The following is a 22,120-nucleotide window of genomic DNA, read 5'->3' as shown; positions in this document are numbered from 1 at the left end:
CTGTCCTGTCTGCCTGTCCAGTCTGTTATTATGTTGTCCTGTCTGCCTGTCTAGTCTGTTATTATTATACTGTCCTGTCTGTCTGTCCAGTCTGTTATTATTATACTGTCCTGTCTGTCTGTCTAGTCTGTTATTATTATGTTGTCCTGTCTGTCTGTCCAGTCTGTTATTATTATACTGTCCTGTCTGCCTGTCCAGTCTGTTATTATTATACTGTCCTGTCTGCCTGTCCAGTCTGTTATTATTATGTTGTCCTGTCTGCCAGTCCAGTCTGTTATTATTATGTTGTCCTGTCTGTCTGTCCAGTCTGTTATTATTATACTGTCCTGTCTGCCTGTCCAGTCTGTTATTATGTTGTCCTGTCTGCCTGTCCAGTCTGTTATTATGTTGTCCTGTCTGCCTGTCTAGTCTGTTATTATTATACTGTCCTGTCTGTCTGTCCAGTCTGTTATTATTATACTGTCCTGTCTGTCTGTCTAGTCTGTTATTATTATACTGTCCTGTCTGCCTGTCTAGTCTGTTATTATTATACTGTCCTGTCTGTCTGTCCAGTCTGTTATTATTATACTGTCCTGTCTGCCTGTCCAGTCTGTTATTATGTTGTCCTGTCTGCCTGTCTAGTCTGTTATTATTATACTGTCCTGTCTGTCTGTCCAGTCTGTTATTATTATACTGTCCTGTCTGTCTGTCTAGTCTGTTATTATTATACTGTCCTGTCTGTCTGTCCAGTCTGTTATTATTATACTGTCCTGTCTGTCTGTCTAGTCTGTTATTATTATACTGTCCTGTCTGTCTGTCTAGTCTGTTATTATTATACTGTCCTGTCTGCCTGTCTAGTCTGTTATTATTATGTTGTCCTGTCTGTCTGTCCAGTCTGTTATTATGTTGTCCTGTCTGTCTGTCCAGTCTGTTATTATTATGTTGTCCTGTCTGCCAGTCTAGTCTGTTATTATTATACTGTCCTGTCTGCCTGTCCAGTCTGTTATTATTATGTTGTCCTGTCTGCCTGTCTAGTCTGTTATTATGTTGTCCTGTCTGTCTGTCCAGTCTGTTATTATTATACTGTCCTGTCTGTCTGTCTAGTCTGTTATTATTATACTGTCCTGTCTGCCTGTCTAGTCTGTTATTATTATACTGTCCTGTCTGCCTGTCTAGTCTGTTATTATTATGTTGTCCTGTCTGCCTGTCTAGTCTGTTATTATGTCTGTCCTGTCTACCTGTCCAGTCTGTTATTATTATACTGTCCTGTCTGCCTGTCTAGTCTGTTATTATTATACTGTCCTGTCTGCCTGTCTAGTCTGTTATTATTATGTTGTCCTGTCTACCTGTCCAGTCTGTTATTATTATACTGTCCTGTCTGTCTGTCCAGTCTGTTATTATTATACTGTCCTGTCTGCCTGTCTAGTCTGTTATTATTATACTGTCCTGTCTGTCTGTCCAGTCTGTTATTATTTGTCTGTCTGCCTGTCTAGTCTGTTATTATTATTGTCTGTGTCTGCCTGTCTGCCTGTCCAGTCTGTTATTATTATGTTGTCCTGTCTGTCTGTCTAGTCTGTTATTATTATACTGTCCTGTCTGCCTGTCTAGTCTGTTATTATTATACTGTCCTGTCTGTCTGTCTAGTCTGTTATTATTATACTGTCCTGTCTGCCTGTCTAGTCTGTTATTATTATACTGTCCTGTCTGTCTGTCTAGTCTGTTATTATTATACTGTCCTGTCTGCCTGTCTAGTCTGTTATTATTATACTGTCCTGTCTGCCTGTCCAGTCTGTTATTATTATGTTGTCCTGTCTGTCTGTCTAGTCTGTTATTATTATACTGTCCTGTCTGCCTGTCTAGTCTGTTATTATTATACTGTCCTGTCTGCCTCTGTCCTGTCTGCCTGTCTGTTATTATTATGGTGTGCTGTCTGCCTGTCCAGTCTGTTATTATTATGTTGTCCTGTCCTGTCTGCCTGTCCAGTCTGTTATTATTATGTTGTGCTGTCTGCCAGTCCAGTCTGTTATTATTATGTTGTCCTGTCTGCCTGTCCAGTCTGTTATTATTATGTTGTCCTGTCTGCCTGTCCAGTCTGTTATTATTATGTTGTCCTGTCTGCCTGTCTAGTCTGTTATTATTATGGTGTGCTGTCTGCCTGTCCAGTCTGTTATTATTATGTTGTCCTGTCCTGTCTGCCTGTCCAGTCTGTTATTATTATGTTGTGCTGTCTGCCAGTCCAGTCTGTTATTATTATGTTGTGCTGTCTGCCTGTCCAGTCTGTTATTATTATGTTGTCCTGTCCTGTCTGCCTGTCCAGTCTGTTATTATTATGTTGTGCTGTCTGCCAGTCCAGTCTGTTATTATTATGTTGTGCTGTCTGCCTGTCCAGTCTGTTATTATTATGTTGTCCTGTCCTGTCTGCCTGTCCAGTCTGTTATTATTATGTTGTCCTGTCCTGTCTGTCTGTCTAGTCTGTTATTATTATGTTGTGCTGTCTGCCAGTCCAGTCTGTTATTATTATGTTGTGCTGTCTGCCTGTCCAGTCTGTTATTATTATGTTGTGCTGTCTGCCAGTCCAGTCTGTTATTATTATGCTGTCCTGTCTGCCTGTCTAGTCTGTTATTATTATACTGTCCTGTCTGCCTGTCTAGTCTGTGATTATTATGTTGTCCTGTCTGCCTGTCTAGTCTGTGATTATTATGTTGTCCTGTCTGCCTGTCCAGTCTGTTATTATTATGTTGTGCTGTCTGCCAGTCCAGTCTGTGATTATTATGTTGTCCTGTCTGCCTGTCTAGTCTGTGATTATTATGTTGTCCTGTCTGCCTGTCCAGTCTGTTATTATTATGTTGTGCTGTCTGCCAGTCCAGTCTGTTATTATTATGTTGTGCTGTCTGCCTGTCCAGTCTGTTATTATTATGTTGTCCTGTCTGCCTGTACGTCTCTACCAGTATCTGTTGCATGTTTGTCTTGTTTGTTTTCTTCTTCACTTCTATTGACATACTTCAGGTTAGGATAGGGTGGGGTGGGATTGGGAGGATTCATGAAGGGGACTGGGTAGCCTATTCGGAGCAGCTTCACTTATGTATAAAATATGTTTTCAATGTAAAAAAAAAGTAATGGTATTTATGCCACCGCAACCACTCAATCCCCCGTAGACGACACGGCCACTACCGTCGCCGACGCCACAGCCTACGACACTACTGGGGCCAGTGCTCCTGGATCAGACCAGGACACTGCCTTCTCCTCCATGTTGCCAACCAGTGACCTCTTAGCAGGAGGTGAAGCTTCTGGAACCACGGCTGGACCTGGTGTAGACACACAGGGCACTGAAGTAACTGATGCACTGGTTGTAGCCAAGACACAGGTTCTTGTGAATGTGAGTATTACCTAACTAATGGGGAATGTCTACAATATATTTAGATGCTGTATCATAATGAAATTCTGAAAGACTGTTCAGGACAATGATGTATATGTATATTTATCTCACATAATATATTTTAAAAGTATGCATTAAGGTGTCTGTAATATAATAAACATGTCAAAAACAAATGTATTCATTTCTATAGCTTCCGAAATATTTTTTTACAATGGTGGGGGAGTGCCATAATGGAGGCGTGGTGGCTTCAAAACAGTGCACCCTGTCAGTCATCTAGTGTATACACTGAGTGTACAAGACATTAGGAACACCTGCTCTTTCCATGACATAGACTATCTAGGTGAAAACTATTATCCCTTATTGATGTCACTAGTTAACTTCAATCAGTGTAGATGAAGGGGTTAAAGAAGGATTTTCAATCCTTGAGAAGGATTGTCTATGTGTGCCATTGAGGGTGAATGGGCAAGACAAATGATTTAAGTGCCTTTGAACAGGGTATGGTAGTAGGTTCTAGACACACCGGTTTGAGTGTGTCAAGAACTGCAACACTGCTGTTTTTTTAACGCTCAACAGTTTCCTGTGTGTGTCAAGAATGGTCCACCACCCAAAGGACATCCAGCCAACTTGATACAACTGTAGGACTGCAAATGAACTTGAAATTCCACATATCATAACTCATTGTATTGTAGAGGGAATGTAACAGATTGTGATTGAATGGAGAGACTAACTTACAGAATCTGATGATGTCAACACTTGAGTTGAAAGCTTTATGCCGTCTCTGTCTCTGCAGCCCAATGTTGAGTGTGTGGACAAGGAGGCAGTGAAGGATAAGGATGCAGTCAAGGTGGAGCTTTCTTCAGAAACCAGCTGTGTGAGTAGCAACATGTTTTACTGTCATTATGAAATGTCTCCTTATGGACTTTTCCCATGCCATATTAGCTTTTGTGCTCTACCACCCCACCTAGCTCTCGTCTATCATAAAACAGAACAATACAGTCTAAGCCGCATACAAGGGTATCTCTGGTACAGTTGCCCTCCCCCAGCCTCTACCACAGTGTGTATTGCACTACATTCTGTTTCCAACCACAGCCCTTACAGAGATATCAGCCTGTACCAGCCAACTGCCTGGGAGACGAACAGAGACAGACAGGAAGCCCCTTACCCTTCAGCCCTGGAGCCACATTTCATATACCCTGGCCCTTATCTGGCTCCCAGCGCCTTGGCCTGATAAAGGCAGATCTGTTTTCAGACATTCTTTAGCCATTCTAAATCATCCGTCCGTCTGTCGTCACAGAAGACAAACGGGGAGGAGGACAATGTTTCCTCCCTGGGCGTCTCTGTGTGCTCCAGGGGCCACGGTCAATGGAAGAATAGCAGGGTGTGTAGAGTGGAACTGGTGTAGTGGAACCCTCAGTGTGAGATGGAATGAAACACCATGGTAGTGTTGACTGATGACATGATAATTCCATGAAGACCTGTACCCATGTACAAAAACAAACACCTTATCAGAACAATAAGGGATTGACGTGTGGGTCTAACCTGCTAATCCTAGCATGAATTCAACCAGAGAAATTGTCTTGGGGACCAGGTCTGAAACAAGTGAAAAAGACAAGCGTTCACAGAGCGTGGGTGAGCTGCTGGGAAGCCTTGATAAGACAAGCGTTCACAGAGCGTGGGTGAGCTGCTGGGAAGCCTTGATAAGACAAGCGTTCACAGAGTGTGGGTGAGCTGCTGGGAAGCCTTGATAAGACAAGCGTTCACAGAGCGTGGGTGAGCTGCTGGGAAGCCTTGATAAGACAAGCGTTCACAGAGCGTGGGTGAGCTGCTGGGAAGCCTTGATAAGACAAGCGTTCACAGAGCGTGGGTGAGCTGCTGGGAAGCCTTGATAAGACAAGCGTTCACAGAGCGTGGGTGAGCTGCTGGGAAGCCTTGATAAGACAAGCGTTCACAGAGCGTGGGTGAGCTGCTGGGAAGCCTTGATAAGACAAGCGTTCACAGAGCGTGTGTGAGCTGCTGGGAAGCCTTGATAAGACAAGCGTTCACAGAGCGTGGGTGAGCTGCTGGGAAGCCTTGATAAGACAAGCGTTCACAGAGCGTGGGTGAGCTGCTGGGAAGCCTTGATAAGACAAGCGTTCACAGAGTGTGGGTGAGCTGCTGGGAAGCCTTGATAAGACAAGCGTTCACAGAGTGTGGGTGAGCTGCTGGGAAGCCTTGATAAGACAAGCGTTCACAGAGCGTGGGTGAGCTGCTGGGAAGCCTTGATAAGACAAGCGTTCACAGAGCGTGGGTGAGCTGCTGGGAAGCCTTGATAAGACAAGCGTTCACAGAGCGTGGGTGAGCTGCTGGGAAGCCTTGATAAGACAAGCGTTCACAGAGCGTGGGTGAGCTGCTGGGAAGCCTTGATAAGACAAGCGTTCACAGAGTGTGGGTGAGCTGCTGGGAAGCCTTGATAAGACAAGCGTTCACAGAGCGTGGGTGAGCTGCTGGGAAGCCTTGATAAGACAAGCGTTCACAGAGTGTGGGTGAGCTGCTGGGAAGCCTTGATAAGACAAGCGTTCACAGAGCGTGGGTGAGCTGCTGGGAAGCCTTGATAAGACAAGTGTTCACAGAGTGTGGGTGAGCTGCTGGGAAGCCTTGATAAGACAAGCGTTCACAGAGTGTGGGTGAGCTGCTGGGAAGCCTTGATAAGACAAGCGTTCACAGAGTGTGGGTGAGCTGCTGGGAAGCCTTGATAAGACAAGCATTCACAGAGCGTGGGTGAGCTGCTGGGAAGCCTTGATAAGACAAGAGTAATGTCTATCTATCACCTTCTATCCATGGAGCCGTTCCCATGAACCGAGATCCACTCCAAAGTCGTGGAAAATCTCTCAATGAGAAAAGTCCTGGAATGTTCTCTAAAAAACATCCCTGTAAATTCCCATGAGAAACGTTGTCCCCTTTTCTGAGGTTTCAGTCAACACTATAAATGGCAGCAGCTAATAATAACATAATTACTATAAAGAACACACACACCAGTCTCACTCAAGGCCTTAGATGTCAATCACAAACGGCAATCTCGTAGAGCCATTTCTATCTAAATGAAAATAAATAGAAAAGCAGACATCGTGTTGTGGTTGCCAATAGTGAGACTGAGGTCATCCCTGAGAGAGGCCCACTGTGACGAAAATTAGAGGTCCTGAGCGTAGCTTAAATGAGTCACTGGTGGAGCAGGGAGAGAGAGAGCGGGAAAGAGAGAGAGGCGGGAGGAACAGGAGGCAGAGAGAGGAAGACGAGAAGGAGACTGGATACTAAACACAAATTAGCTTTGTACTGTAGGGTAGAGTAGTAGGGATGGGGAGCTGATGTGGGCTGTGCAGGGTTCCTTCCTTCCTACCCATTGGATAGCTCCATGTTATGGGGAGACCAGGCTGTAGCTGTAGATGTGGAACTCCTGACTGAGGATGCTGTGTTTGCACATAGCGGCCTATGGGGAAGAGAAGCGCTGTCTGGATCGCATTACACAGAGTGGGTAGTGAGAGTTCCCATCCCGAGGCCCTTGTGCAATGTGATGATATCATAGTTCAAAACCAAGGTGGGAGAGAGAGAGATGGGGTGTGGTCGCTGATTTCGTCGTTTTCCATCCGACGCAATGCATCTTCCATTACGCAAACACAATGGCATATGGCGTGGTGAACACACTGACTCACACACTCAGCTGGACAGATTCACACGCACACCCACATAACATTTAACACTGCAAGTCTACTGTGAAGCATCTGAGAGGCATTAGCTCTACAGAGGAAGGAAGAGAACGCTGAGAAAGAGAGCAGAGTGTATGTTTGTAGCCGGCTCAAACCATGACCGTCATTGTGTGTTTGGTGTGGTGAAGTTAAGATGAGGATAGACATCCTCCCTGCGTAGGAGAACCACAACAGTCAGCGCAGCCTAGTCCCATTGGGTCACTGGAACAGGGCATGCCAAAATACTCTGGGGACCTCTGGCTTTCTGTGAGAATAAACAGATCAGTGTCATCATTAAGGTGATGTGGTTTTAACACATAAATCATTGTGTTTATAGTTGAGAATTGAGCATAACAATATATGATTGTTAAACTGACATGCTTTCCCATAGTTGGAGACCAAGAGAATCTTGGAGGATTCAGCCTGGTGCGCAGGGGACTGCAACCTTCAAGTGTTCCAGGAAGAGAACTCTAACACATATCTTTTGACACGCGCTGATGGTAGGTTTCCCTGCCTCATAATAATGATAATCATAACAATACGTTACAGTAATGCGTTTCTTTGAACACTATAGAATTCTAATCTAGACAATCTGAATATTGTATACAATATTTTTCTCACTCCCATTGGTCCCTCCTTACAGGTGGTGTGAAAGAATTGTCAGAGAGCCTGGTCAGTGAAGGCATCAAGGACCAGGTATGTCCACTTCAACACACTCATACTTATGGGAGAAGAAAACTAGGCCTTTTTTCTTCTTGTTCGCGGTCACGTTTAACAACTATAACTACTCATCCCCATAGCAATAGATGGAAGGGAAAATGTATTGATTCACATGCTATCTTGTATGTACACAACTCTAAATGGACTGCGACACAGGTACCATGATAGTTTTATAAGAGGGAGATATGGACAATGTAGGGAACCAACCAGGCAGTGGAATGCTATGCAGGGCCCCACTTACAAATCACAATCTGGTTTAATAGAAATAACAAAGTGGCTTGGCTTAAAGCCGGGTAGTGATCTAACCATGACTTGAACAGTCCCCAGGCATCAGAGTGAGGAATCCATAGCGATCCTATTATATTACTAGAGGGGCTATGTCATAAACCCTCAAGTTCCATAATGGGGACAAAATGGCAGCCATCTTGGTCAGGGAGAAATCCAAAACCAGTCTAATTGGAGTAAATGGCAGTACAGGCATAGGTGATGCATTTCCTGCTTTAACATATGCAGGAAAATAAAAGTAGGCACGTGATGCATTGGCAATTGTAATTGAATTATAGTCAACCTAAAATATTTGTATTTTATTTATAAATACAGGTTATATGGGTTTTATAAACATTTTATGTATAAATAGCCTCTACAATGTATGTAAAAGACCAGAAATGTCTCAGATCTTCTTGTCTTTTAAAGCTGAGTGATATTATGTGATACAATATCAGTACTTGATGCATTTACAACTGCATTTACAAAATGTTAGCCAGTGTGTGGCTGTGGCTTGACTGCATTGTTGGAATGGAATGTTTTCATATTGTAAGTTCATTTGAAAAACGTACGGAATCATTCCTCTAACACTGTCTGGCTAGCTGGCTAACACGCATGCAGTGCAGATTCATTCTTCACATTCATTGTTTTACATACAATCTTATCACAGCACTGGCAAACCATGATTGACCAACTCCCTGACCAAAATGGCTGATCTTTGGACCATCATAAGAAGGTTCATTCTCATTCTAGTATTCTAATTCTTAATTCTATAGAGGAATCTCCCATAGCTTCCCAGAGTCCTCTCCATAGATACAGCCAGTGTGGCATGGCTTAATCCCTAGTAAAGAAATCCTACAGGTATCCAATTTTAAAGTTCCAATAGAAAATCCAATCAGATTTTGGAACCAGTCCCATTGGACTCCTACAGGATTCTATCCTAGAGAATAAAATCCTATAGGATATGTTCCAAAATGTGATAGGGTTATCTATTGGATTTTTAAAATTGTAATCCTATATCAAGCATTCTCTCAACCAGCTTCATGAGGAACGATGTGTGTGTGTGTGTGTGTGTGTGTGTGTGTGTGTGTGTGTGTGTGTGTGTGTGTGTGTGTGTGTGTGTGTGTGTGTGTGTGTGTGTGTGTGTGTGTGTGTGTGTGTGTGTGTGTGTGTGTGTGTGTGTGTGTGTGTGTGTGTGTGTGTGTGTGTGTGTGTGTAGCTGGGTGTGGTGGAGGCAGCTCTTCAGTGGGGAACACACACTCCCATTGTGCTGGTGTCCCTGATCATTACTGGCCTGCTGCTGGCAGCTGCCATCATCGGATGCTACTATATGAAGAACTACCGTGGACACAACACCAAGGGCATGAGGCTGGTCAGTTCACCTTCTATCTCTGACTACACTGGCTGACCATTGTTTTGGTTGACTGTACCTCTAGTACCTCTAGGTGTATGTATTACTGTAGAGCTATTAGCATTTTTTCTAGATCTCATTTGTGTATGACTTTAGCTTATAATTCATTGGTTGTATACTACTTTATCATACATTTTAGCACCACTGGTTAACCTTGAGCATAGGCCAACTGTGCCGTGGAGCAATGTAATGAGATGAGGAGTGTGTGTTTGGTGTGTGTGTCTGTGTACGTGTGTGCATGTATGCATACAACTGTTTCATCTCCTGGTCAAAAAGATACAACTACTTTTCTCTAAGACCAGTCAGTAGTGATGTCACATGATAAAGACCCTCCACCGGGTATGGGCCTCAACAAAGACAGTGCTGCTAGTGGAGGAAAGACATTCATAATGTTTGTTTATAATTGACGAGCAGCCTGTTGATGTTGACTGTGTGTGTATGGTGTGTGTTTGTGTGCAGGCTGAGGAGGCGTACCCAGTCGATGAGGAGAACCACGGAAACACCCTGGTGTCTGTTGCCCCTCTCAACCCCCCTGAGATCCTGGAGAAGCCTGCGAACGGGGACTCCCAAGAGGCCGCCAAGACCTGTCCCCCTCCCACGAACGGCCACTCCACCACCAAGACGGCAGACACAGAGCTTTGAAGACCCCTTAGAACACCTGGAAAAGAATGGATCAGATCCCACACCCCTCCTCCAACACCAACCCTTTCCCCCCCAGAAGCCCCATCCTACCACGGACATTAGGGACTAGAACTACCCCTCTTAACCCTCACATAAACACTCCTCCAGACTCTCTGTGTGCCCCACTTCGGCTACATGCCTCAACAATTAAAATGGAGGGACAACCCCATGGTAAAGTAACCATAAGACTACAATGAACAGGTGTTGATGATAATGTGAATGATGATGATGATGCCGAGGGCTGTGTCCCTGTCCCTGGGTTGCTGACGTCATACAGGGCTGGAGACTGGGCCAGGGTTAGCACTGGGTGGTGGGGAGGGAGGGTTTTGTGTTGTCAATCACCAGTGGCTCTAAGACTGCAGCTTGGGTCACATCAACCATGTAGTCATTTTCAATGCCCAGGAGGGGCCCTGCCTTCACATGTCATCAGGTTTAAAGCTTCCTGCCATAAATCCTTTAACCATAAATTGAAGCACTGCATCACTACCACTCAAATTGGTCCTCAGTTGATCATAAAAAGGAGAAAATAACATAACACATTCTTGAATCTGTTTACAAACTTATCAGAGTGGAAGCTGAGCTAGTTTGGTTATGTTTGTGTTATTGTGTTCTGTGTGTGCGTGTGCGTGTAAGGAGTGTTGCTGTGTGTGTAAAAGCAGTGTGTGTTTATGCTTGTTTTCTGTGTGTACAGGCGGATGTGTGTTGGCATGTGAGTGTGTGTGTCTGTGCGAGAATGTACATGTGTGTCACCCCAAAAAAATTTAGAATACAATTTATTCAAATAAGCAGACAAGGTGATTGCTTGGGGAGATAGGTCCCTAGTAGTGACCTGGAGAGGGGTCTTCTTTTGGTGCTTAATCTCACTGTATCAATCTGTAGGAGACGAAGCAGGAAGGAATTCTCCCCTTCATTACTGCAAGTTAAACCCACATAAGCCAATGGCCTGACAGAAGTTAGAAAAACTAGATCCACACAGTGTCACAATGGTGACTGCTGAAAACGATACCAGACTTATGTATGTAAGGTCTGGGACACAGTGTTGTGTATATAAAGAGGTCAGATGTGCCAATCCTTTAAAAAAAGTCTGTATTATTCTCTTTTTAATACCTTTGTAACAGTATATAATTAGACACTTAATACATACAGTATTGTACGGAACAATGTTATATAATATGATGTTTCTGTTTTGTCTTGTGTTTTTGTGTTTTTTCACACTTGCTTTGTTCTAAGCCAAAGAAATCCTTTTCACCAGCTTGCCATGCGGAGATACTGTATACTGTAGAGGGAGGAATAGTGAACATATGGAGAAACTACTTGCTGCTTTTTGTGACATCAAGGTAGTGTTTGGGTCTCTTTTAGTGTGTGTTACACATCTTGTTAGCCTAGTTGCCCAAATATATGTTGTTCAAAGCTTGGCAATACTACATTTTTGCAGAACGGCATTCTTAACAACCCAGCCCAATCTATTGTTAAAGTACACTGTATACACAGCAGGGTGACTTCTTGTTTACAAATATCTACAAGCTGAGAGTCGTTCCGCTGGGTATGATGAAGTCATATTGCTGACCTTTTAAATCAGGAACTAAGGGGAATGTCACAATTTCCATTATACATAACATTACAATACTATGTTATTTTTAATAAATTCAGCAAAACAGTGAGTACTGCTGGTTATCTAACTGGAAGAAATTGCCGTTTTAAAGAACATTTCAGCGCATAAGTGTTACCTTGCTTTCAGTTCTATTTTTAATTCATTTTCTGTATTTTTGTACATTCCCGAATGACTGTTTTAATTCTACTAGCATCCTAAAGTTCACGATAAGAATACATTTTGGAAAATAAAATACTTTAAAAAAAAAATCATGACATTTTCATCTAATTTCCTGTCACGTTTGTTGCAAAGGAAATGACCGGACCAAGGTGCAGCGTGGTAAGCGTACATTCTTTTATTTTAAATGTAGCCAACAAAACAATAAACAACAAAATGAACGAAGCTCTGTAAGGCTATACATGCCACTAACAAAGACAACAACCCACAAATGAGAAAAGGAAAAAAGGCTGCCTAAGTATGATTCCCAATCAGAGACAACGATAGACAGCTGTCCCTGATTGAGGATCATACCCGCCCAAAAACAAAGAGCCAGAAAGCATAGACTCTCCCACCCGAGTCACACCCTGACGAAACAAAAATAGAGAATAAAAGGATTTCTACGGTCAGGGCGTGACATTTCCTGTGTAAAGAAAAGTTGTAGCCCTCTCAATAACTTAATTAGATACATCTCTCTTTACTTCACTCAGTCCTATCTGCTGTGTTTGAGGGAATAAATACAGGCAAGGTTTTGGCAGGGGGAAATGTGTTAAAGCTCAACTGCATACACGCACACACACACACACACACACACCATGGTGTCCCATGCATCCCATAAGGTCACACAGCTGGTTTGCATAAGCAGACATCACTTCACACAGTTTTGTATTTCAGTGTTTGTGTGGGGCAAAGAAAACATCCCTCACACAGCTGTCTCTCTGTGTTGATCAGTACTGATCATGTTTTGTGATATCCAGGTGTCAGGCAGGTTAAGATTTGATAGAGAAACGGACAAGGTTATAATTTGCACTCTCTTTATAGACAATTTGTTAGATGAGAGTGCAAGGTATTTCTCAGACAATCGTGAAATCTGCAAGCCCAAGCTATATTCAGTCCTTATTTTTGGATCTTTTTCTGTCACTTCATCTAGTAGACTGTTGGATAGCTGCCACCATCTCTGTATAATCACAAGACACCAATGTGACCCCACAGCCCCATAAGAAAATATTAATCCAAGGCCGTTAATTAAATCCGTTAATTAAATCTGCAATATTAATGTGCCCTCAGACAAAGAGCCACAATGTGTCCCAGAGGCTAGACTAGAGCGACGTCAGTCTACAACAATTCTTACTTTAAACAGATACAGTTGAAGTCGGAAGAGTACATACACCTTAGACAAATAGATTTAAACTCAGTTTTTCACAATTCCTGACAATTAATCCTGTCTTAGGTCAGTTAGGATCACCACTTTATTTTAAGAACGTGAAATGTCAGAACAATAGTTGAGAGAATGATTCATTTCAGCTTTTATTTCTTTCATCGCATTCCCAGTGGTCAGAAGTTTACATACACTCAATTAGTATTTGGTAGCATTGCCTTTAAATTGTTTAACTTGGGTCAAACGTTTCAGGTAGCCTGACACAAGCTTCCCACAATAAGTTGGGTGAATTTTGGCCAATTCCTCCTGACAAAGCTGGTGTAAATGAGTCAGGTTTGAAGGCCTCCTTGCTTGCCCACACTTTTTCAGTTGTCCATTAAAATAACATCAAATTGATCAGAAATACAGTGTAGACATTGTTAATGTTGTAAATGACTATTGTAGCTGGAAAGGGCAGATTTTTTTAATGGAATATCTACATAGGTGCACAGAGGCCCATTATCAGCAACCATCACTCCTGTGTTCCAATGGCACGTTTTGTTCGCTAATCCAAGTTTATAATTTTAAAAGGCCAATTGATCATTAGAAAACCCTTTTGCAATTATGTTAGCACAGCTGAAAACTGTTGTCCTGATTAAAGAAGCAATAAATCTGGGCTTCTTTAGACTAGTTGAATTCTGGAGCATCAGCATTTGTGGGTTTGATTAAGGGTTCAAATGGCCAGAAACAAATAACTTTCTTCTGAAATTCGTCAGTCTATTCTTGTTCTAAGAAATTAAGGCTATTCCATGCGAGAAATTGCCAAGAAACTGAAGATCTGGTAAAACGCTGTGTACTACTCCCTTCACATAACAGCGCAAACTGGCTCTAACAAGAATATAATTGAGTGGCAGGCTCCGGTGCACAACTGAGCAAGAGAACAAGTACATTAGAGTGCCTAGTTTGAGAAACAGACGCATCACAAGTCCTCAACAGCTTCGTTAAATAGTATTCTCAAAACACCAGTCTCAACATCAACAGTGAAGAGGCTACTCCTAGATGATGGCCTTCTAGGCAGAGTTGCAAAAAAAAGCCATATCTCAGACTGGCCAATAAAAATAAAAGATTAAAATGGGCAAAAGAACACAGACACTGGACAGAGGAAGATTGGAAAAAAAGTGTTATGGACAGACTAATCTAAGTTTGAAATGTTTGGATCACAAAGAAGAACCTTCGTGAGATGCATAAAAAATTGAAAGATGCTGGAGGAGTGCTTGACGCCATCTGTCAAGTATGGTGGAGGCAAGGTGATGGTCTGGGGGTGCTTTGGTGGTGGTAAATTGGGAGATTTGTACAGGGAAAAAGGGATCTTGAAGAAGGAAGGCTATCCCTCCATTTTGCAACGCCCTGCCATACCCTGTGGACGGCGCTTAATTGGAGCCAATTTCCTCCTACAACAGGACAATGACCCAAAGCACAGCTACAAAATATGCAAGAACTATTTAGGGAAGAAGCAGTCAGCTGGTATTCTGTCTATAATGGAGTGGCCAGCACAGTCACCCTATTGAGCTGTTGTGGGAGCAGCTGACCATATGGTACGTAAGAAGTGCCCATCAAGCCAATCCAACTTGTGGGAGGTGCTTCAGGAAGCATGGGGTGAATTATTATTTCAATTAATAATCATTATTTGTAAACTTATCAACGTCTTGACTCTATTTCCTATTCATTTTGCAACTTATTTCATGTATGTTTTCATTGAAAACAAGGTCATTTCTAAGTGACACTGAACTTTTGAATGGTAGTGTATAATGTGTGAAAATCAATGGACTATTATATTAAACCTAAAACAAATATGCTATGAATGTCATAAAAATGGCCTTATTTGGAAATTGTAGAACATTATGCAACATTGTGGGAATGTTCTGTGCAATCTTCGTGAATATCACAAAATGTTCTTGCAACATTAAGGGAATGTCCTGTGCAATGTAAACATTGTCTGAATGTCATCATATTTGGTGTTTTGGTAACCTATCTCTTGCAATGTGTCCACACAGTTCCCAAAACCTAATTACATGTTCTTGGAACCGTTGAAAATTCAGAAAGGCTGTTCTGTCAACATTCTTGTAACATCAAAGGAATATTTTTAGCACCCTGATAGAAACATGATCTGAATGTCAGCACAACTTGACAGCTTCAGTGTTTTGGGAACCTGTCTCTTTTTATATCCCCACAATGTTCCCACAACCTAAAAAAACATTCTGGGAACCTTTAAAGAACATACTAAATGTGTTCCAGGAACGTTCTTGCAACATCAGGTGAATGTTTTTTGCACCCTGAAAGAAACGTTGTAGAATCCTCCGCACAACTGGACAGTTTTTTGTGTTTTGGGAACATATCTTTTGTGACGTCCCCAAAATGTTCAAGCCAGACTGTTCCCACAACCTAATGGAACATTCTGAGAACCTTTACAGAACATACAAAATGTGTTCAGGGAACATTCTTACAACATCAGACAAATGTTTAATACAAACATTGTACAATCATCAGCGTGACTGGACAGTTGTGTTCTGGGAACTTTCACAGAACCAATTTTGGTTTTCCGGAATAACATTACTGGTACATTGTGTTATTACATTACCTGGAAACCTAATGAGAAAGTTTGGGGAATGTTCTGTGGTGGTTGTTACACATGTACTGCACTGAATTTTAATGAATGTTAGGAGAAGTTTCCAAGGATATTTCATCAAAAATATTTTTTGAATGTTTTTGGGATGTTAACATCCTAACTTTAGATACAAACCTAACTAGAACTTAATGGGAATCTTAGCTAATGTTCCCAGGTTCCTTGATTAACAGTATATGACAGTAGAAAAGCAGTATTACAATCACAGTACACAGTAGAGCCATATTTTATTAGAATTAAACTACTCTCAGGAACTGTAGTTTAAAGCATATAGATAGATACATTTTTAGTAAAAGGCGTTAAATAAAAATGCAAAGAAACAGAAAACATCCTGTCTGTAAATCAGTCTCTGTACTGTTATCGTTTGTATCTTAAGTGAAAGAAATCTTGGCAGGAATATTGTCTTGTCTAGCTCCATATTGAGAAATCTCTGCATGATTTAACCGTTATTTCACCAGGACCTCTTTCTCTAGAGGTGAAACAGCCTTCGGGGAGAAGCCATCTGTATTTTACAGGACAGATGTGTCTGGGTCGGGATGGAGGTGGGGTGAGTATTTGCTGTGAGGGAGGACCACTGGACCCCACCCATATTAGACAAATCCCAGGTGGGGTTGAGCCCCCAACAGTCCCTCCACCCTTCCATCCCTCCATCCCCCCCTCCCCCCCACCCGTAGACAAAACATCCCCACACACCCCACCCCTGGGTGGACTAAAAATCTCAGCTGGTTGTTTTCATGGAGGGCGGGTCTCCCTTGGTATAATCATAGCTGTGCAACACGTCATGTTTTTCCTCTTCCTGCCAAGACGCGCCCCTGATGTCCCATCTCCCCTCACTGATGGTAAGATACTATCAGGCAGGAATGGACGGAGGGAGACTGGGAGGAGGGGAGAGGAGAGGAGGACAGGACAGGACCGTAGCAGGTAAAACTGTCGCATAGGATTCCAGTGTCGCCAATACTAAATCATTCCCTAATTCCACTAATAGTTTTCTCAGGACTATGTAAGGTTATAGTAGTTATATACTACACAGTCTAAGGAATAGTTTCTTAATAAAGAATAGACAGGTTGGTTGTTTAGCAACAAAACCGAGGCTTGCTCTACTTTAGGGCAAAAGAGACAGGGTTGGCTTAGACTGCTAACAACATGTCAACTATATTTAGTCTACAAATGTTTATTGAAGCAATGAGCACTTGTTGTCTCTCAAATACATAATTATAGTTGTTGGTAAGCTTTTTTGACGTATTAGCATGTCTTGTTTTAGGTATTTTGACTACCATATCAGTCAAAATACCTAAAACAAGACATGGTATTGTAATGGCTCTCCTCTTCGTCTGATGATGAGGAATAGGAATCATCGGACAAACACGCAGCATGGTAAGTGTTCATAGTAAATTTAATTAAATAAACTGAACACTGAATGACAAAAAAACAACAAAGAGAGTGAACGACACGAAACAGTCCTGTCAGGTGAAAAAACACAAAACAGGAAGCAACTACCCACAAACACAGGTGGGAACAGGCTACCTAAGTATGGTTCTCAATCAGACACAACGATTGACAGCTGCCTCTGATTGTGACCCACACCAGGCCAAACACATAGAGATACAACACACAGAACAAAACATAGAATGCCCACCCCAACTCACGCCCTGACCAAACCAAAATAAAGATATAAAAAGGAACTAAGGTCAGGCCGTGACAGGTATCAATAACAAGATACAACGAGCTGAAACAAGCCACCTACGATTCCCCACAGGGCAGCTTCTTGTCATTGTTGATAGCTATCTGACCGTTCAGAATCATAACAAGGCACACCTTCCGGCAACATCGATGCCGTTGCATAATTTTTGTGACATTGCCAGCTAACCCGTCTATAGTGTGGCAGCACAATGACGTATCATCGTTCAATACTCACTACTAGTCCTTGAAGGTGGAGTCATGGCAGTAGCAAAAAAATGAATCAAAAGAGTTTAAAATAACACTGCTTAAAGCTTATCTCAGCATCAAACCCCGTCTTCATGTGACAGGCCTCTTGCATTACATTTTGACCATCCATGCTCAGGAGTTTCCCACTGTTAAGAAATGGACCAAGCAATGTTTACCAACTTCCTGTTTCACTTGGTCTGTATTCGCAGTTGGTCTGCTGATGTTAACTGGGTTTATCTCTGAGACAGGAGCTCTGAGACAGGAGCTCTGAGACAGGAGCTCTGAGACAGGAGCTCTGAGACAGGAGCTCTGAGACAGGATTGTGTCAAAGCACAGATTTGGGGAAGGGCGCAAAAAAACATTCTGCAGCATTGAAGGTCCCCAAGAACACAGTGGCCTCCATCATATTTAAATGGAAGAAGTTTGGAATCACCAAGACTCTTCCTAAAGCTGGCCGCTCGCTCAAGCTTCGGGACAAGTCTCTGAATGTCCTTGAGTGGCCCAGCCAGAGCCCGGACTTGAACCCGATCTAACATCTCTGGAGAGACCTGAAAATATCTGTGCAGCGACGCTCCCCATCTAACCTGACAGAGCTTGAGAGGATCTGCTGAGAAGAATGGGAGAAAATCCCCAAATACAGGTGTGCCAAGCTTGTAGCGTCACACCCAAGATAACCTGAGACTGTAATCGCTGCCAAAGGTGCTTCAACAAAGTTCTGAAAAAAAGGGTCTGAATACTTATGTAAATTATATATTTCCATTTTATTTTATTTTTTAAATTGCAAAAAAATTCTAAAAACGTGTTTTTGCTTTGTTATTATGGGTTATTGTGTGTAGATTGATGATAGTTGCTTTTTTAAATCCATTTTAGAATAAGGCTGCAACGTAACAAAATGAGGAAACAGTCAAAGGGTCTGAATACTTTCTGAATGCATGTATGTGTTATCCATTACGTGTGCACATTTCAGATGATAAATGGCTTTGCTTCATGATAATAATGATTGGCTCGGGAGATAAATATGAAATCAGGATCACGCCAATGCCATTCAGTTTTTCACATTGATTCAACGTAATCACATTTAATTTTTTGGGTTTAATTTTTGGGTTGAAATTATGTGGAAACAATGTTGATTCAACCAGTTTTTGTCCAGTAGGAAGGGGCAAACAATGAGACGTAGGACAGAAATCCAATCGGCCAATTTGAGCTCCTTAGAGCATGAAGTGAAGGAGGCAGAACAATGGCTGCTGAAGTGAAGGCGGAATATCTGCAGAGTCAGGGAAATCATTCTAGAACTGGCTGGCTGTATTGTGTATTCTCACTCTGTCTACTCCTGGGAAAGCAACCTCTCATACCCTCAGTTTGTTTCAGCAGACCTGTGTTACAGTGTGGAGGGCGGATAAAACAACAGAGTAGAAAAGAGGTCTTTCAACAGAAAAACAATACAGGCTAAGTTAGTTTGCTAGACTAGGATCAGGTGATTTTCTCAATGAGGTAAATTTCATTTTGACAGAGCCTTTCTTTTTTAGGAAATACCTGTCACGAATATTACCGAAGGTGACTCCCCTTCTTGTTCGGGTGGCGCTCGGCGGTCGTCGTCGCCGGTCTACTATCTATCACCGATCCGTTGTTCTGTGTTCCTTTGGTTTTGTCTGATTGGTATCACCTGTTTCTTGTATGGTTGTTAGGGTAGGGTTATATATAGTTTGTTCAGCCCGCTTCTGTTTCGTGCGGGCTTGTTCATCTGTTCTATGTTTGAGTGTATTTTGTTTTGTATTTTGGGTTTCGCGCTGTCCGTTAATATTTCTGATCTTTTGTTTTCCTACTTTTGTTCATGTTATTTTTCCGGGACATTAAAGCGTGTTTTTTCCCACATCTTTTGCTCTCTGCGCCTGACTCCACACCTCCTCACTCATTTGCCGTAACAATACCATTACAAATTGGCACAGAGTTTTACTGTAATGGGCTACAATATGTATCTAAATCAGCATAGAGCTGTAGGAATGCTTGTATCAGTGTTCCAATAAAATAAGAAAAGCATATCAAGTTTTCATTTCAGAGGGGGGTGAAGTAGATCTTGAATAAAGTAGGCATACATCACAACAGGAAGGTCACTACGGACAAAATACCTGAAGCAAAAACTGTAAGTGTCTGATGATTATACTGTACACACCGTGATATCATGATGCTTGATATATACAGTATTAATCAGACCAGAACCCCGACATGGTTAACCTTTAGTGGGGATCAATGTGTCCAGCTCAACCCACCCACTAAACATTGGACAGTTAATATGGAAGAGTGTCTAGCTTCACAGCTTGTTTTTGCTAGAAGATCCTCGTGGTGGAGCATGCCTTGATCCAAACCTGAGAGGGTTTCTGAAATGGGCCAATAGAGGGAGACACTGTAGCTAGCTATCTCATATTCACACCATTTGACCGCTGTAACAGGGCTGGAATGTCCCAATGTACATCATTCACATACAGTGCCTTGCGAAAGTATTCGGCCCCCTTGAACTTTGCGACCTTTTGCCACATTTCAGGCTTCAAACATAAAGATATAAAACTGTATTTTTTTGTGAAGAATCAACAACAAGTGGGACACAATCATGAAGTGGAACGACATTTATTGGATATTTCAAACTTTTTTAACAAATCAAAAACTGAAAAATTGGGCGTGCAAAATTATTCAGCCCCCTTAAGTTAATACTTTGTAGCGTCACCTTTTGCTGCGATTACAGCTGTAAGTCGCTTGGGGTATGTCTCTATCAGTTATGCACATCGAGAGACTGAAATTTTTTCCCATTCCTCCTTGCAAAACTGCTCGAGCTCAGTGAGGTTGGATGGAGAGCATTTGTGAACAGCAGTTTTCAGTTCTTTCCACAGATTCCACCAGAGTACTCCTCTGGGATAACTATATTAACATTCTCATAGTACTCCTCTGGTATAACTATATTAACATTATCATAGTACTCCTCTGGTATAACTATATTAACATTATCATAGTACTCCTCTGGTATAACTATATTAACATTATCATAATAATCCTCTGGGATAACTATATTAACATTCTCATAGTACTCCTCTGGTATATTAACATTATCATAATACTCCTCTGGTATAACTATATTAACATTATCATAGTACTCCTCTGGTATAACTATATTAACATTATCATAGTACTCCTCTGGTATAACTATATTAACATTATCATAGTACTCCTCTGGTATAACTATATTAACATTATCATAGTACTCCTCTGGTATAACTATATTAACATTATCATAGTACTCCTCTGGTATAACTATATTAACATTATCATAATAATCCTCTGGGATAACTATATTAACATTCTCATAGTACTCCTCTGGTATATTAACATTATCATAATACTCCTCTGGTATAACTATATTAACATTATCATAGTACTCCTCTGGTATAACTATATTAACATTATCATAGTACTCCTCTGGTATAACTGTATTAACATTATCATAGTACTCCTCTGGTATAACTATATTAACATTATCATAGTACTCCTCTGGGATAACTATATTAACATGATCATAGTACTCCTCTGGTATAACTATATTAACATTATCATAGTACTCCTCTGGGATAACTATATTAACATGATCATAATACTCCTCTGGTATAACTATATTAACATTATCATAGTACTCCTCTGGTATAACTATATTAACATTCTCATAGTACTCCTCTGGTATAACTATATTAACATTATCATAGTACTCCTCTGGTATAACTATATTAACATTCTCATAGTACTCCTCTGGGATAACTATATTAACATGATCATAGTACTCCTCTGGTATAACTATATTAACATGATCATAGTACTCCTCTGGTATAACTATATTAACATGATCATAGTACTCCTCTGGTATAACTATATTAGCATTATTATAGTACTCCTCTGGTATAACTATATTAGCATTATCATAGTACTCCTCTGGTATAACTATATTAACATTATCATAGTACTCTGGAATAACTATATTAACATTCTCATAGTTCTCCTCTGGTATAACTATATTAACATTCTCATAGTACTCCTCTGGGATAACTATATTAACATGATCATAGTACTCCTCTGGTATAACTATATTAACATTATCATAGTACTCCTCTAGTATAACTATATTAACATTATCACAGTACTCCTCTGGTATAACTATATTAACATTATCATAGTACTCCTCTGGTATAACTATATTAACATTATCATAGTACTCCTCTGGTATAACTATATTAACATTATCATAGTACTCCTCTGGGATAACTATATTAACATTATCATAGTACTCCTCTGGTATAACTATATTAACATTATCATAGTACTCCTCTGGTATAACTATATTAACATTCTCATAATACTCCTCTGGTACTTCAGGCTGCA

General features: G+C 41.4%; 1 protein-coding gene across 2 annotated transcripts in view; it reads left to right on the top strand.

Annotated features, from left to right (window-relative positions):
- Nucleotides 1-11,811, top strand: part of LOC135504147 (uncharacterized) — a 43,843-nt gene extending 32,032 nt beyond the window's left edge. For both annotated transcript variants that reach the window (XM_064922471.1, XM_064922470.1), the window contains 6 exons: nucleotides 3,135-3,355; nucleotides 4,146-4,226; nucleotides 7,466-7,574; nucleotides 7,718-7,770; nucleotides 9,278-9,430; nucleotides 9,929-11,811. In XM_064922471.1, the coding sequence (XP_064778543.1) occupies nucleotides 3,135-3,355; nucleotides 4,146-4,226; nucleotides 7,466-7,574; nucleotides 7,718-7,770; nucleotides 9,278-9,430; nucleotides 9,929-10,111 (800 nt within the window). In that variant the 3' untranslated portion in view covers nucleotides 10,112-11,811. The remainder of the gene's footprint in view (nucleotides 1-3,134; nucleotides 3,356-4,145; nucleotides 4,227-7,465; nucleotides 7,575-7,717; nucleotides 7,771-9,277; nucleotides 9,431-9,928) is intronic.
- Nucleotides 11,812-22,120: the final 10,309 nt, after the last annotated feature.

The sequence above is a fragment of the Oncorhynchus masou genome, chromosome 18 (genome assembly GCF_036934945.1).
Source record: "Oncorhynchus masou masou isolate Uvic2021 chromosome 18, UVic_Omas_1.1, whole genome shotgun sequence".
Lineage (NCBI taxonomy): Eukaryota > Metazoa > Chordata > Actinopteri > Salmoniformes > Salmonidae > Oncorhynchus > Oncorhynchus masou.
This window is presented reverse-complemented; position numbering and strand designations above follow the sequence as displayed.